Here is a 15458-nt window from a genome sequence, read left to right as displayed (position 1 = left end):
AAAATTTGCTTATTAATTACCCTTCTGCGTGGACTCTCTGCGACCAGTAGAGAAAGATCCCGCACAACAATGAAGCATTTAAACTGCAATGTAAGCTAAAGGAATCCACTAACACATAATATCTGTAATAACGAAGATACTTGCAGGAATATAAGCCTTCAGACTCCCTGTGATTTATTTAATCACTTGGTTTGAAAAAAAGTGTTTGGCCCCTTTTCTATTTTTTTATATGGTTATTCAGATCAGCAAACAAATTTAAATATTAGAGAGAAAAAAACACAAGTAAACACGAAATTAACTTTGTAAATGGTGCTTATTATTAAGGGGGAAAAACCTAACCCTACATGGCCCTCGGTGAAAACTAACACAGGGCCATGTAAGTTGATGACAAAGTACCTGTTCTTCATCGGCTGGGAGCAAAGCAGTTTTCTTCTGAACGCTGCAATATAAGTGTTAGTGATTGTCTCTGTCCTTTAAGGCTGCTTCTCTATTGTTTCTCTGAAGTTTGCTAATTCGTCATCTCCTCTGTGCAGAAGCCTGGATGTTTCCTTGGCCAAGTGTTTTTGTGAGTGAGAGAGAGCCAAGGAGGAGATTCTGTGTCTGCATGGATTTAAAAGTGTAAATTTGATTCACTAACAGAGTTACTTTTCCCAATTTATAAATATAGTCGGTGATTAATTACTTGATTGAAGATGCTGTAAATAACTTCTATGAGGACTGTAAATAACTGGTCGTACATCAACATACAGGATTACGTTAAGTATGTGATTGGGTACATTAGCACTTTCGTTAACAACAATGCCAACACCTTTAACATGGTCATTCCCCACAAACACACCCATAAACTGTCTACACTTGGCCTGTACCTCACCTGGACTCTTTGACTGGGAAGCCTCAGTCTGTCAGTGTTGGTAATAAACCTTCAGCCAGTATTACTATAAACATGGGCACTCCACAAGAGGCATTTTCAGCCCCATCCGCTGCACTCTGTTCACCAACAACTGTGTTACTTATCACAAAGATAACATCATCTTAAAGTTTGTGGGCAACACCATCCTGATAGGACACATTACTGGTGCATACAAAGCGACCTACAGAAGGGAGGTCTGATGTCTATGTGTGAGAACAACAACCTCACTCTCAACACAGCCAAGACAAAAGAGATCATAGTGGAAGAAGAGGAGATTCCACCTGAGCTGGAAGTGGAGAGGGTAAGCTGCTTGGCTATCTACATCAGTGAGGACGTGTAATACCAAGTAGTCTGGTATGTTGCCTAAAATCCTCAGCAGTGTCTACAGCTGCATTGTGGACAGTATCTTGACCAGTACAGTAATGCCAGTGCTATGCACCACAAATGCCTGCAAAGTAGTGAGGACTGCCAAACAATTTTCAAGTTTTCACAATTGATTATTAAGTATTTATTGGCAGCAGACAAACTGGAAAGGATGCCACTGCCTATTGAACAGAATATTTGTAATATGGAACAATAAAGGCATTAATGTGATTGGTTAAAAAAGTTGGGCCAAGGCAAGGGTTTAAACTTGGCCCTCCCTTTATGGTCTTTGTCCATCCCTTGGTCATGTTTCGTCTTCTGCACTGGGCTTGTCCTGCAAGATAAGAGCAGACAACTCCTCCCACTTCACCATGGCAACAATTCTGTCAGCCCCTGGGAGGAAGGGTGAGAGGGAGAGAAAGAGAGAGAGAAAGAGAGAGAGCTCTTCTCTAAAACTTTTGAATAAAACTTTTGAACAAGATGGAAAAAAAGTCACAAAATACTTGCACTATAAGAAAAACTCTAAAAACAAGCAGCATAGCCTGCTAATCTTCTGTCAAAAAGTTATTAGGCCTTTTTTAATGAAATAAATTGATTTTTACAGTAATCGCCATTAAACAGGCATTCAGTTATTGGTAAAATGGAAACATTCTTATTTACAGCACAGCCTCTGTATCAATAACTTCTTTATCAAATCTGTACCACTAGTACTCAACACTTGTAGAACTAATAACATGTAGGCTTCATTTTGTGTTAAATATAAATCTATTTTATTTCACTCTATTTCTCCTTTGATAAGATCAGTAAATTGCAGTTACACCAACATGAATAAATAAATTCACAAACTGAACATCTTTTAAACATACTTTCCAGGTATAAGTTGTATCTCATGTGAATGTGTTCTTATATATGCATTCAAGTATTCGCTCGTCTATTGTAAGACACATGTGATCTTGGGTATCATCTGATTCTTAAACCATAAGGTTCAATCTCATGTCGACCCAGCCTTTGCAACTATCACAGCCGAAATTGTGGTTTATTAAAATGGGACAAACAGACAAATGACACAGCTGTCGTGCCGAAAATAAATGCGCACTATCACAATATCATAGTGCCTTTTCCAATTACGATGACAAACTCGGTACAGTAGAAATGCGGTTTAGCTTACAAACGTAGTCCTCGTGTGTGTGTGTGTGCGTGCGTGTGTGTGGTTGTGTGTGTGAGATTTCACTGTATTTCTAAGTTTTTTCACTTAGAAAAAACAGTGAACCTGTCAGAGGGCTGAAGACTTGAAAACTATTTCTCTTTGGAAAAGCGAGCGAAATCCCTCACCTCGGGAAACCCAGGTGCAACACTTTGAAGCACATTGGTTCCGTTTAGGTGTCCCCACTTTACATTTTCAGCATAAAGTAAAAAAAACACACATTTGTTTTCACTACAGGCGCAATTACTTACTGTGGTACGTTTTCTTAATACCGAAATATTATGATCTGCAGTGTTTTTAATCACAATCAGTGACGTGATGATAATGTAATGCTCACTGTATAAAGCATTGATACGCCTCTCTCACTCCTCTGGCATCCACCCTCTCTCCCCACATATGTTTGAAGCTCGCTCTATCACAGCCAGTCTCTGGCCCATCTCGAAGCTTGTGCAGCAATAATCTGCCAATAGCGAGCCTGCTGAGGTGGGGAGAGAGCGAGCACAAGCACATACTATACAGCGTGCGAAGCTCGTGTTTATATGTAATATGTGAGCGGCAGGAAGCAGCTCGTTCTGCTCACTGCAGAAGGACGGCAGGATGGCGAGAGGACGGCGGGGTCTCGTGGCCCCTCAGAACACGTTTCTAGAGAACATCGTGCGCCGGTCCAACGGTAAGATACGATCCGGTTCTGATCTATTCTGCACCTGGCTTCAAATGGTGATAATATGTTTCTTATATATAATGTTTTGTGATTTTATTGCTCATTTCGCCTTCAGGCATAGCCACATAAACACACACGGGCAACTGCTAAAAACCCAAGTAGTACTGAAACCACAAGTAATTATGGTTTAAATTTATTATGGTAGCTCTTTACTTTCAGTGATGGCTATTCCTCTCTCTCTCTCTCTCTCTCTCTCTCTCTCTCTCTCTCTCTCTCTCTTTCTCCCTCTCCCTCACTTTCCCTACACACACACACACATTCCCTTTTGTGGATTGGAGTGTATATATATATATATATATATATATATGGAGACTAGCCACTTGAAGGCAACCTACAGGGAGGAGTGACCAAGGGTGCCACCAATCACTCACCCGTGCAATCTTTCTGAAATCCTCACTGCCACTCTCACTGAAACTTAAACGGTCCATTATACTTGTTTGTATGTACACTCCAATCCACAAAAGGGAATTCCACCACACGTGCCTAGCCCCCCTCCCCCTGCAAGCAGCCGTGTCTTCACTAAAGAAAATGAAAATAAACATGCATATCAAGCAATACAGAACACAAAACTCAGGAAATATTATATACAGGAATACAAACACACACACACACACACCGTTTAAAATACAATTATTAGCAGTACAACTAAAAGCATGATTAAAATATAACAAACTGTTAACACTAAAGCACTATAAAACAAGGAACCAATCAATGCCAGTCAAACACGACAGCAACAAAGCAACAAAGGGTACAAGACAGCAGCGGTGTGTAGGCCTGTAACAAGAGAAAGAAACCAGTTATCCAGGGTCCACCCTACTTCTAAAAACCAAGAAAAGTACAAATCAAGTCACTTAAAAACAGTAAAAGTACGTAAGTGCAAATTGCATCAATAAATAATATGTACACTATAAAAGTAAGAAAATGTTCTAATTGCTACTCGCTGCTCTCTGTGGGCGTATTTGCTCATTATTGGGTCCATTGTTCCTCTTGGTGGGTTACTTCCACCAATCTTAAATCTGGGACTCCCCACCATTTGACCATAGAACTGAAGAAGCTTCTCAGATGAGAGGTGAAACGTCTTCAAGCAACTTAAAGAAGTCCAGATGCTTTTCTTTCCAAGCTCCTTAGACTACGATGACCTGGATGACTGAGAACCTTCACAGACAGGTCACTCTTTCGAGGATGCCAATGTACATATTTTGGACAGAGAGGACAGATGGTTTGAAAGAGGAGTGAAAGAAACCATTTATGTCCACTGTGAGCGACCATCTTTGAACAGAGGCGGTGGTTTATGACACCAACTCTCTGCCATCTATAATCCAGTTTTGAGATCCCTTCCCAGACGCCTTAACGCCCACTCACATCCTGGGCCATCTGACCTCAGGAAATCACATGATAGGGTGGGGCCAGGTTTCACAATGAGCTCACCAGAAACCTTGGCTGATTGTGACCTACACCCAGTTTCACACCTTGGCTCATGCGATTAGGTAGAGGATCATTATTGGGTCCATTGTCCCTCGTGGTGGGTTACTTCCACAGATCTTAAATCTGGGACTCTCCACCATTTGACCCAAGAACTGAAGAAGCTTCTCGGATGAGAGACGAAACGTCTTCAAGCAACTTAAAGAAGTCCAGACGCTTTTCTTTCCAAGCTCCTTAGAGTACTTAGAGGAAGTAACAAGCAAGACAGTATTTTCCCCATAGTAGCTTCTTTTCATTGCCTTCGTGTTAAATCCGAATCAAATTTCAAAGTCCTTCTCCTTATGTAAGGTCTTGAATAATCAGGCCCCATTTTACCATCCATATTTTATCTGTGAAAAGTGCTTTATAAATAAATGTTACTTACTTAATTACTTTCTTAGCCTCTTGTTCCTGAGGTAAAAGTAGAATGTGAGGCAGGAAAAAAAAGAGTTTTTCTTTTCTGCCCTCGCCTTATTTCCTCATAGAACATCTGATTGTTGGGGGTGGGATGGGAATCAAGAACCAGTTCCCAGGAGTTCAATTCCTTTGAACTGTTAGTCTGTGTTCATTGATTCTCATTGATTCCACTTGCACTTGTACTACAATCAGCTGATTTTGGCACATTCTTAAAGGTGGATATAGACATTACTTTTATTTTTAATTCACAAAAGGACAAAAACACAAGAGTAAGTGGAACCTCCATCCAGGACAAACACATTTTGCTGCCAACACAAATTCGGCTCTTTGCAAGTACCTGCACAGACAACATGCTAACACTAAGCTAGCTAAAAACCTAGAGTGATGTTGAAGCTGAGTGAATCCCATCCCTGGTCCAGCAACTAGACCCTGAACTTCAACAGGTAACAAACAAATCAGTAAGAGAATCAATAAGTAATATCACTTATAATAATGGTATTGGAATTGATAAATTCTTATTAATTCCCATCCACTATTAGAGGTTTCCCCTCTCTTATTGGAGGGTCCCAACCTTACAATAAAACGCACGTGGAGGACACTGTTGTGATTTGGCACTTTATAAATTAACCTGAATTGAACTGAATTGAAAAATGACTGTCTGTTAATAGCACAGGTATTAAGTGTAGGCCAGTTGGTTATTAAATAAAAAGAATCATCATAATTAGTTTAACACTGATTTTACAGGTGTAAAAGTGAGCAAATTATTTATTAGTTTAATTTACCACTTAATTGATTAGCAATAATTACTTACGTAATAGTTAGCTTAACTTAGCTTCTGTATTGGGTTTGGTGCTATTGGACAACCAAAATATTTTATCAGAATAATGTGGACTCTGGAAGGCTGCAATGAGCATTTTTTAAACTAGTTGTTGTAGCCCTCGTGAAATGTGGAGGAATATTGTGTATGCAGGATTCATATAATTTTTCAGTCATGTGATGTTGCAAAGTAGGGCAGACTATCACTTATTGGCTTCTGTGGTCAGATACCAATTTTGTGCTGGGAAACGCTCAGATCGTGGAGTGGCCTATCGTCTATAGCAATGATGGCTTCTGTAAACTCTCTGGCTACCATCGTGCTGAGGTCATGCAAAAGAGCAGCACCTGCAGGTACCACAACACACATGGATACCACCGCATGGATTATTGAGGACTGATTGTCTCAAGTAAATGTGTCTGTATCAATGCAAATACTTGGTTTTCCTCTGCAGCTTCATGTATGGAGAGCTGACAGACAAGGAAATGAGTGAGAAGGTTCGACAGACCTTTGAGAACTACGAGATGAACTCTTTTGAGATTCTGATGTACAAGAAAAACCGTGAGTATTTAATAGTACTATATGACCGTGTAAGCTGCATCCAAAAATGTTTGTATGAACTGCTTCCTCAAAAACCCAGATACCTAAGGATCTCAAGAAATCTAGAAATTGTATATATGCTAATCTGGGACACACCATGCTAAAAGCTCACAGTCTTTTAATTACCTAGCCTATTACATATGCAAACAACTTTTGCCAGTAAACAAAACAAACAAACAAAACGTATTTGATAAAGAATTCAGAAGGTGAAGGTTCCTTTATTTTTTATTTCTGTATTTTTATATATTTTTATAAGCATAACACCACCTAAAGCAAACTTCACACATCATACAAAATAACTTAGTATTTAACAAGACTTTGGTTTTAAAATGGTATTGACTCTTCTAAGTTGTAAGATTATACTATACAACTTTCCTTTTTGATAAAATTTATGGTTGGATCAGGTGACCCAGAACACTTGTTTAGGTATGCTGCAATAGGTCAAGGCTGCTGGAGGCTGCATATCAACAGAAACACTGGGCTTTCTTGGCTCCCATGTTATCTTTTTCTCTGTTGGTGACAAGTTGTATAGTTAGGGGTTGTTTTGTGTAAAAGATCAGTGAAAAAAATTATTGTTCTTTGTTTTTCTGCCTGGATAGAAAGTTATCAGTGAAATTTAAATCTCTCTATTTGGGTGCAAATAACATAATTAGAATAGAAGATATCAAGCTAATGCCACTGAGCTATGTATAGCTGCAGATCGCATACGTTTACTTTTCAAGTTCAAAGCTTGAAATTGGTCTTTCCATGCACTTGCCATTATTGAATATTTCTTTGTTGTAACAGTGCTTCTTGGCAGTAGATTTTATACCATTGGAAAACACATTTCCTCTAAATGGTGTAACATTTATAAGCAAATTTCATTGGTTTGTTGAGCAGCAGAGTTGAGTATGTGGGTTGTATCAATGAAAACCATGGCATATCATCTCTGCCAATGCCAAACAGGTTATTTTCCAATTGACTCCTTTTTGGTGGTTGGATGATTAGTCTAAAGAAACAAGACATATTAATAGTTTAACAGTTTATTCATCCTCATTCATGCTCAGTGGCGGTCCTAGCCTGTTTAGCGCCCTGGGCGAACACTAACCTCTGCCCCCCCCCCCCCACACACACACACACACAAAACATGTTAAGGATTGTACTGAATTGGTGAATTGTACTGAATTACACACACACACACACACACACACACGCACGCACGCACGCACGCACGCACGCACATATGAAGAGAGAGAGGGAGTATGCATAGTAGCATAGTATACAAATGGTTATCGAACAGCCATCATAATTCGTCGTACAATGAGAACAGGACAAGTCAACAACTAACAACGACTAATTAATATTAAAATCTGTAACATAATGTATTGTTTGGAGTTTAGTCTGTTACTGTTACTATTTTTTACCATTTCTTCTTGGAGCAACTGTAACCCATATAGTTTCCTTAGGGATTAATAAAGATTCTGATTGTTTCAGGATACATGACATTATCCAATGACACATCTGCTTACCTGCATCTTTAGCTCGTTTCTCCTCCTCTTCTTTTCTCTTTTTTCTAAACTGATGGCTTTGAACTTTTCTTGTCCATCTTCCATTGGTTTTAATTTTGCACTCCAGTATGAACACCCATCCCCCAACCTGAGGATCACCACAACATAACCTAATAGACCTACACCTTAGTTCACAGATTAGATTAGATTAGATTAGATAAAACTTTATTAATCCCTCGGGTGGGTTCCTCTGGGAAATTTGTTTTCCAAAAAAGCACAGCACCGACAGAAGTTACAGAGTTAAGAATATTATATATATATATATATATATATATATATATATATATATATATATATACACATATATAAATACAAAGACATATACAGATAAAATATACAAAGGGGATAAATAGAATAAATATGAATAAAAATAAAAATAAAAATACAAGTGAATTGCACATTTCAAGTATGGAGTCTATTGCACTGCTGATTATTAACAAAAAGTATTGCACAAAAGGTAATTGCACAGTGAAGTGGAGAGGCACTACAGCTTAGTTGTTCCCCCCTCCTTTGTCCTCCTGTCTCCCCTCCCTCTCCCCTCCAGAGAGGAGTTAAACAGTTTGATGGCGTGTGGGACAAAGGAGTTTTTAAGTCTGTTGGTTCTTGTCTTTGGGAGAAGCAACCTGTCACTGAACAGACTCTTCTGGTTGTTTATGGCCGTGTGCAGAGGATGCCCAGCATTGTCCATAATGTCCAGCAGTTTCTTTAGTGTCCTTTTCTCTGCCACTGACAACAGAGTGTCCAGCTTCATGCCGACCACAGAGCCAGCCTTCCTGATCAGTTTTTCCAGCCTGGATGAGTCCTTCTTTGCTGTGCTGCTCCCCCAGCACACCACAGCATAGAAAAGTACTCCAGATTCACTTTGTCTAAGGTTTATTTCTGGGATTTCTGTGCTCTATTTGGAAGCAGCAGGGGCCCCTCCCCTTTTGACGGGTTGTGTGTGAGACTTTAAATCATCAAACTATAAATTATAAATTTTAAATTGTTATTGATCCCTTTACCCCTAGTCCTAATCTGTATATTTATTTTCTTACTCTTCTTCTTCTTATTGTTTGTTTACTTGCACTGCTGTAACAGGAGCCTCGTCGTCTCGTCTCTCTATATACTGTACTGTATGTAGCGGAGATGACAATAAAGTTTACTTTGACTTCAGCAGCAAGCAGGCGCACCGAGGGCTCTCACGCTCACTTTTCGCTTATAGAATTTCGAAAAAACATTGGTGCAAATTGTAAGTCTGTATCATAATGTCTGGTGTTTTCGTGTTTGTTGGTTTGTTTTTATTTTGTGTTATTTTGCGAGTTGGTTATTAGATGCTGCTCCAGCCAGCCGGAGAATACCCCGCCGCCCCGCCCTCTCCTGCCTGTGCCGCAAGCAGCAGGCGCACCTCGCAAATGTAGGGCGCCCTTACTCCCAGCAAATGGGCGATAGAAAACCGACCGGTGCCTATGCCATTCCCAATATGCGCTGGCATGATGTCGGGGCATATTGAGCAATTTTTTTTTCCTGATGCCTGTGATGCCGCCCCCCACCACGATGCCGCCCCGGGCAACCGCCTGTGTCGCCCGTATCAAAAACCACTACTGCTCATGCTGGCCAGCTTGCTGTGGGATGGCATCCCAGTGTTTGCCACAAGTCGCCAGTGCAGTTGTATTGGCCAATCTGGCACAAGCAGCACACCCAAGGCAATCCCATAAGTGTTCAATAGCACTGAGATCTGGACTGCAGGTCCGTTTTTCCATCCTCTCCACTCCACTTCAGGGTTCCGTGCTAAGACCACTTCTCTTTACATTACACATGCTTCCATTAGGCAGTATCATTAGAGAACATAGCATATGTTTTCATTGCTAGGTAGATGATACCCAGCTTTATCCATGAAGACAGACACCACACACACCAATTAGCTAGATTATAGGAATGTATTTAAAACATTAAGACCTGGATGACCTGGATTCAGATAAAACTGAGGTTATTGTGCTCTGCCCTAAAAATTTTCAAATATGGTTTCTAACCAGATACTTACTCTGAATGGCATTACCTTGGCCTCCGGTAACAGTGTAAAGAATCATTTTTCCTCTTTTTTGACCACAGTATGTTCTTCAGTGTGCATATTAAACAAATATGTTGGACTGTTTTCTTTTGATTGCACAATATGTCTAAAATTAGAAATATTTTGTATGAAAAAACTACTTCATGCATTTATTTCTTTCAGGCTGGACAATAATTCATTATTGTCAGGTTGTCTTAAAAACTCCCCAAAAAGCCTTCAGTTGATCAAAAATGCTGCAGCAAAAATAATAATATATAAATAAAACTGAATTGAAATGAATTCACCTGTCCACTGTAGTAGGGACCATGCTTACAGTTGCTGCTTATCATGCACCAATCAGGTACCTAATTGTCAGCACCTAGTGTAACAGTATACAGTAGAATCAGCTGCTCGGCATTGGCAGAGAAGGTTTGGCAACTGTGCATTTTCCATTTTCATATGTGTTTTCCTTACAAATGTGGCACAATTTAGGGGGAAATAAACAGGCTTTCCAACAGTATGAGAAGAAGGATGGTTACAACAAAGATAACTGACCAAACACCAGGGCTGGTCTAGCATACCAGGCATTTTCCTGGTGGGCCATCGCACTTTTGGGCCGATGTGCCAGCCTGAAGGGCTGCTGCGCAACAACCATACAAGCACTGATAGCAGCTCGTTGGTTCATTTTCATTACTGACAGTGGATTTCCCAATTAAATCTCTCAATATGACCGGTGCCTCCCCTACCTTCGCTGTTGTCTCACGTTTCTTGTAGAAAAAGTTTAGTGTGGAAGAAGTGGCAAACAAAAAAAAAAAAACAGGCCTCACAGTCACAGAAAGCTGCTGCTGCTAGCACCAAGCCATCCTGTTCTATCCTGGTGTTAATGTAATAGGGCTGCAGAAAAGCAGATGCCAATACAGATCACTGGTGCATCCCAGGTCCAACATAGAGACAGGCAACAGTCCACACTCTTACAAGATCTAACACTTATTTGTCTTTCCTTAACATTTTTCTTCTTTTTTGTGAGAATTCATTTATCATTTTTCTTTTTGTTTTGTTTTTTTGCCTGTTCTATCCAGCACTGTTTCAATCAGCATTATTGTCTGAAGGCCAAGAAAAAAGCCCATCAGATTGCTATAGTGGTCAATTTGACTGTCATAGTTTATTCGTTTATTAGTTATTTGAGATGTTCCAAGAGAGGTGGAGTCTAAGACCCCACTCTACACATAGACAAACAGGCACACACTCAGATACAAACAAACATACATTCCCACCCTCATTTCACATATACTCAGCAGCTGGTGTCAGCACAGCCCCTCCCAAGAACCCTCAATGTCTACATGTATTTAAAATTGAGAGCACCAGCACCAGAGGTGAGGCAGAATAAACAGACCGTCTTTTGGACGCGGTTTAGTGTGCCCATCCCCAAGGCCCAATATGTATGCGTCATGAGAGTGGAAGTAATGTGAGCCTCTAAGTGGTGGAATAAAATTGAGGCGCAGGTGGCCTGGAGAGGAAAAAGGACGAATGCCTCCCCTGCACCTCAGTGACGCACCTGTACCTCAAGGCCCTGCATGTGTGGTGGTGTGAAGGAGCGGGAGGAGAGATGCAATTGTGGATGGGGCAGAAAGGATTGGCAGTGGGGGCAAAGAACCCTATTCTTGGAGCCAGCTCCCCTGCTGACCCCCATGGGCATCCCTGTTCCCCGAAAGCCCCATAGAGCACAGGGCGGCCCACCTGTCCCCACCGCAGAGGACAAACAATGCCCACTCTACATTCAGTCAACTCTCAGACTACATAAGACAATAGACACCAAGGTTAGGTTTATCCTCCACCACTGCTAGATCCCTCCCAATTATAGAAGCAGCTTCTGCTTCAATCAATCAATCGATCAATTGAAACAGAATATTATGGATTTCAAAATCTTATTTGGTTTTCATATGTACCTATTTTCAATGATATCAACTTTAATAGCAGGAAATTAACTCTATACATATTCTTTTTTTCTATTGCCAAATTTTTCAAGTAACTTATATTTGACAACAACATAAAAAAAAACCCTCGATATTCTGTTTTTGGTGCTACCCCCCAAAATTTGTAGTTGCCTACATTTGGCCACCCCTATGAAAAAATTCTGGAGGCACCCCTGCTAGTACCAACTGTGGAGAAGTGAAGAAGAGATGGAGAAGGTGAAATTAATGTGGTAAGAAAATAGATGGAGAAACATAATTATGAAGGGAGAGTATCACAGATTACCAACTTGTTTCAATCAATCAAACAAGATTAAATACATACATATATACATTACATATATTGCTGTCTGAACCAGAAATGCCAGGGCTTTTTTTGTCCCATTTCAGTTCTGCCAAACACAAATTTCCTTACATTTTATATATTTATTATGGGGGTCTTGAGGCAATTGTTGTGATTTTGCGGTATATGAATGAATAAACTTTAATATGTATACTAGAGATGGACCGATCCGATATTACGTATCGGTATCAGTCCGATACTGACCTAAATTACTGGATTGGATATCGGAGAGAAATAAAAAATGTAATCCGATCCATTAAATATCAAAAAAGCACCTCAAAAAACTTGCGACACGGCGTAACTCGGCTCATAACCGTAGCACGTCGGAGCAGTGTGGTCACGTGATAGAGCGGCTGTGTGTATTTGTATCCTGCTAGCAAACATTTTATCTCCGAGGAAGTTATCTCAGATAGAAGTAAAGCAAGTGTGTAAGTTCATCTCTGAATGTTTGTAAAGCATTCCCGCGTTAAGCTTAACAACCGATATATAGAGCAACTGCCTCTTCTCTCTTCCCCCCTCTGCTACTTCAATCGTGAAACAGCTTAATGATCAGCTGACCGGCTTTTCTGTCGTGAGTCCGTCTCTCTTCTTTGTTTTTGGCCCACTTTGCACCAGAAAGAGGAAACCAGCGGCTGAACAACAGCAGCACTATTAAGCTTGATAAGCTGTTGTTAGAATTTATTTAATATTACTTTCTACACCAGGATCTTTTTCTACGTAGCTGACGGCTGTAACTGTGCAGGGGCGGATCTAGCAAAGTTTAGCCAGGGGGGCCGATAGGGCATGAACAGGGAAAAGGGGGCACAAAGACATACTTTTCTTTTTTATTCTCATTTAAAATATCTAGCTTTTAATTATTTAATAATTATCTGAATCTTACACCCAAAGTTTTAATCTGATGTAAAATGTATAGAAGTCCATTACTGTATATAATAACTGTTAAGTCTAATATACCCTAGTAAGCTATAGTACTTTTTCCTTTGGGAAAGTACCATCTGTGAATTCTGCAATTCTGTTGAAGAAAGATGTTGAATCTATTTAATTATTCTTGAAAAATAATTTATTTCTGTGAATTTTTTTCACCCTGCATCGAATTAAAGTTGATTACATTGATTAAGCATCATGAGGAAGAGGGTGGTTCCCTATTTTCTTTTGCTGGGAGTTTGCAACCCTATTAGTTAGGTTGCTTAATATTTCTGCTAAGTACTCTTTAAAATACCAGAATAGGAAAGATGGTGCAGGTTTAACTTTATTAGATTGATCAGTTTTGCTGATCTATGAAATATTTTGGGTGCAGTGTGGTTTTTTTACATACAGGTATAACAGAATAGCTTTAGTGTTGTTGTTGTTTTTTAACTTGAGTATGAACTTATACAAAAAGCAGCAAGATATTAAAAAAACATTTTTGTTGATTAAAAAACACACTATATCGGATTCATATCGGTATCGGCAGATATCCAAATTTATGATATCGGTATCGGTATCGGACACAAAAAAGTGGTATCGTGCCATCTCTACATCTCTACAAACTCTTGTAGTAAAATGACAATTGGAGAATTTCTATTTGGGTGATCAGTAAATTTAAAGTAGTGATTAGCAAATAATATGAAAATCTGCAGTATTAGTATTTGATAATGAAAAGAAATTCCTATTCTACTTATCCACTGAAAAATTCACTTGTCCCTAACAGGTAAACAAGCTTCAGTATTAAGCCCTGTAGTGTTCTGTTAGTATTATTGTAACCTAACAGCAATTTGGAGTCTTCCACTGGACTGTAAGTTAGGGCAGGCTGGGGAGCAGTCAAATAATGTAGTGATATCCAGAAGCTGTAACAAATTATATTGTATAGACAAAAAGGATTAGCTGACCTTTGTATGCATATGACGTGGTAGTAAATACATTAGAGCCTGCAATGTCTGCAAGTGACTAGCAGGCGTATATACAGCTTTAGGCATAAAGTTGTTGATTTACCGATATAGCAGTGGGTTACGGTGCATGTTATCACTCACTGAACTTCAGAGAGTGTGAACAAAACACATTTAGGTTATAGACCGCATACACACAATATTATCAGATGGTGTCGATATCAGAATTATATTGTTTCAAAGAACCTTTTTGTACAATAAATTTTTAAATTGGATATTTAAAATCGAGTGGTCCCACCGATGGTTACTTGAATTTTTGCCAATGCCCAGAGGAAATGTAGTACTGCAGTGAAACAGTACAAATCACAAATAAATTGTTGTCTACTTGTTATTCTTTTTTAAATTTTATTTTAATTTTGCGTTATTACATTTTCCTTGTTGACAGATTGTTGTTGTGAGAAACAGTGCTTTACTTCCTGTTCTGTTCCGCAGGGATGCCAGTTTGGTTTTTCATGAAGATTGCCCCAATCAGAAATGAGCAGGACAAAGTTGTCCTGTTTCTCTGCACTTTCAGTGACATCACTGCCTTCAAGCAACCGATTGAGGATGAAGCTTCTAAAGGTGGGTTGGTTCCAAAGTGTGGGTAATCTTGACAGAGACAAAAGACAAACACAGAAAAGGCTGAAGGAACAGAATAGGAGCACACAGCTGGATTAACCTAAGGATATAAAAAACTGAAACTCAAAACTATACTCAAAAAATACTGATTTATCACCCTGTTTCAGAAAATCATTTCTTCTGTTGACATTTGGGCATTTATTGAAGAGGAACAATACACAGAACTCTATCAGCCTCAGCTTTAGGTAAGGTAAATAAATAAAAAATGGCAGTGGTGCCACTATCGAAACTTTGGAGCATTACTGGAGATTGACAATTCATCTCTTCTTCCACAACATCGCAGGATAGAATACTTTCCTTACTCAATAGTACACTTTAGCTAACTTTCAGAAGAGTTGATTCTGTTAATCTGGACATAGTATTTTCAGTGTTTCCTTACTTATCCAAGCGACGTCTTCGGTTTTAGCTGAATGCAAGTTTCAGTTGCACTGTTGCCGCACAGCAAGAAGGTCCTGAGTTCAATTCCAACATCAGGCCGGGGTCTTTCTGTGTGGAGTTTGCATGTTCTCCCCGTGTTTGCGTGGGTTCCCTCCGGGTAC

The 15458-nt window shown here is 39.6% G+C and overlaps 1 protein-coding gene and 1 long non-coding RNA gene across 2 annotated transcripts in view; one reads left to right on the top strand and one right to left on the bottom strand.

Moving 5' to 3' along the window:
- The first annotated feature begins 259 nt into the window (after window positions 1-259).
- Window positions 260-15458, top strand: part of LOC146517605 (voltage-gated delayed rectifier potassium channel KCNH1-like) — a 103078-nt gene continuing 87879 nt past the window's right edge. The window contains exons 1-4 of the mRNA XM_085164003.1: window positions 260-3147; window positions 6120-6243; window positions 6345-6451; window positions 14734-14862. Of these exons, the coding sequence (XP_085020129.1) occupies window positions 3075-3147; window positions 6120-6243; window positions 6345-6451; window positions 14734-14862 (433 nt within the window). The 5' untranslated portion in view covers window positions 260-3074. The remainder of the gene's footprint in view (window positions 3148-6119; window positions 6244-6344; window positions 6452-14733; window positions 14863-15458) is intronic.
- LOC146517604 (uncharacterized) overlaps window positions 13676-15458 on the bottom strand; it is a 116308-nt gene continuing 114525 nt past the window's right edge. The window contains exon 2 of the long non-coding RNA XR_014874727.1: window positions 13676-13888. This is a non-coding gene — a long non-coding RNA (uncharacterized LOC146517604). The remainder of the gene's footprint in view (window positions 13889-15458) is intronic.

The sequence above is a fragment of the Neolamprologus multifasciatus genome, chromosome 6 (assembly GCF_963576455.1).
Source record: "Neolamprologus multifasciatus chromosome 6, fNeoMul1.2, whole genome shotgun sequence".
Lineage (NCBI taxonomy): Eukaryota > Metazoa > Chordata > Actinopteri > Cichliformes > Cichlidae > Neolamprologus > Neolamprologus multifasciatus.
Note: the sequence above shows the minus strand (reverse complement) of the source record. Positions and strands in the feature narration are given on the sequence as shown.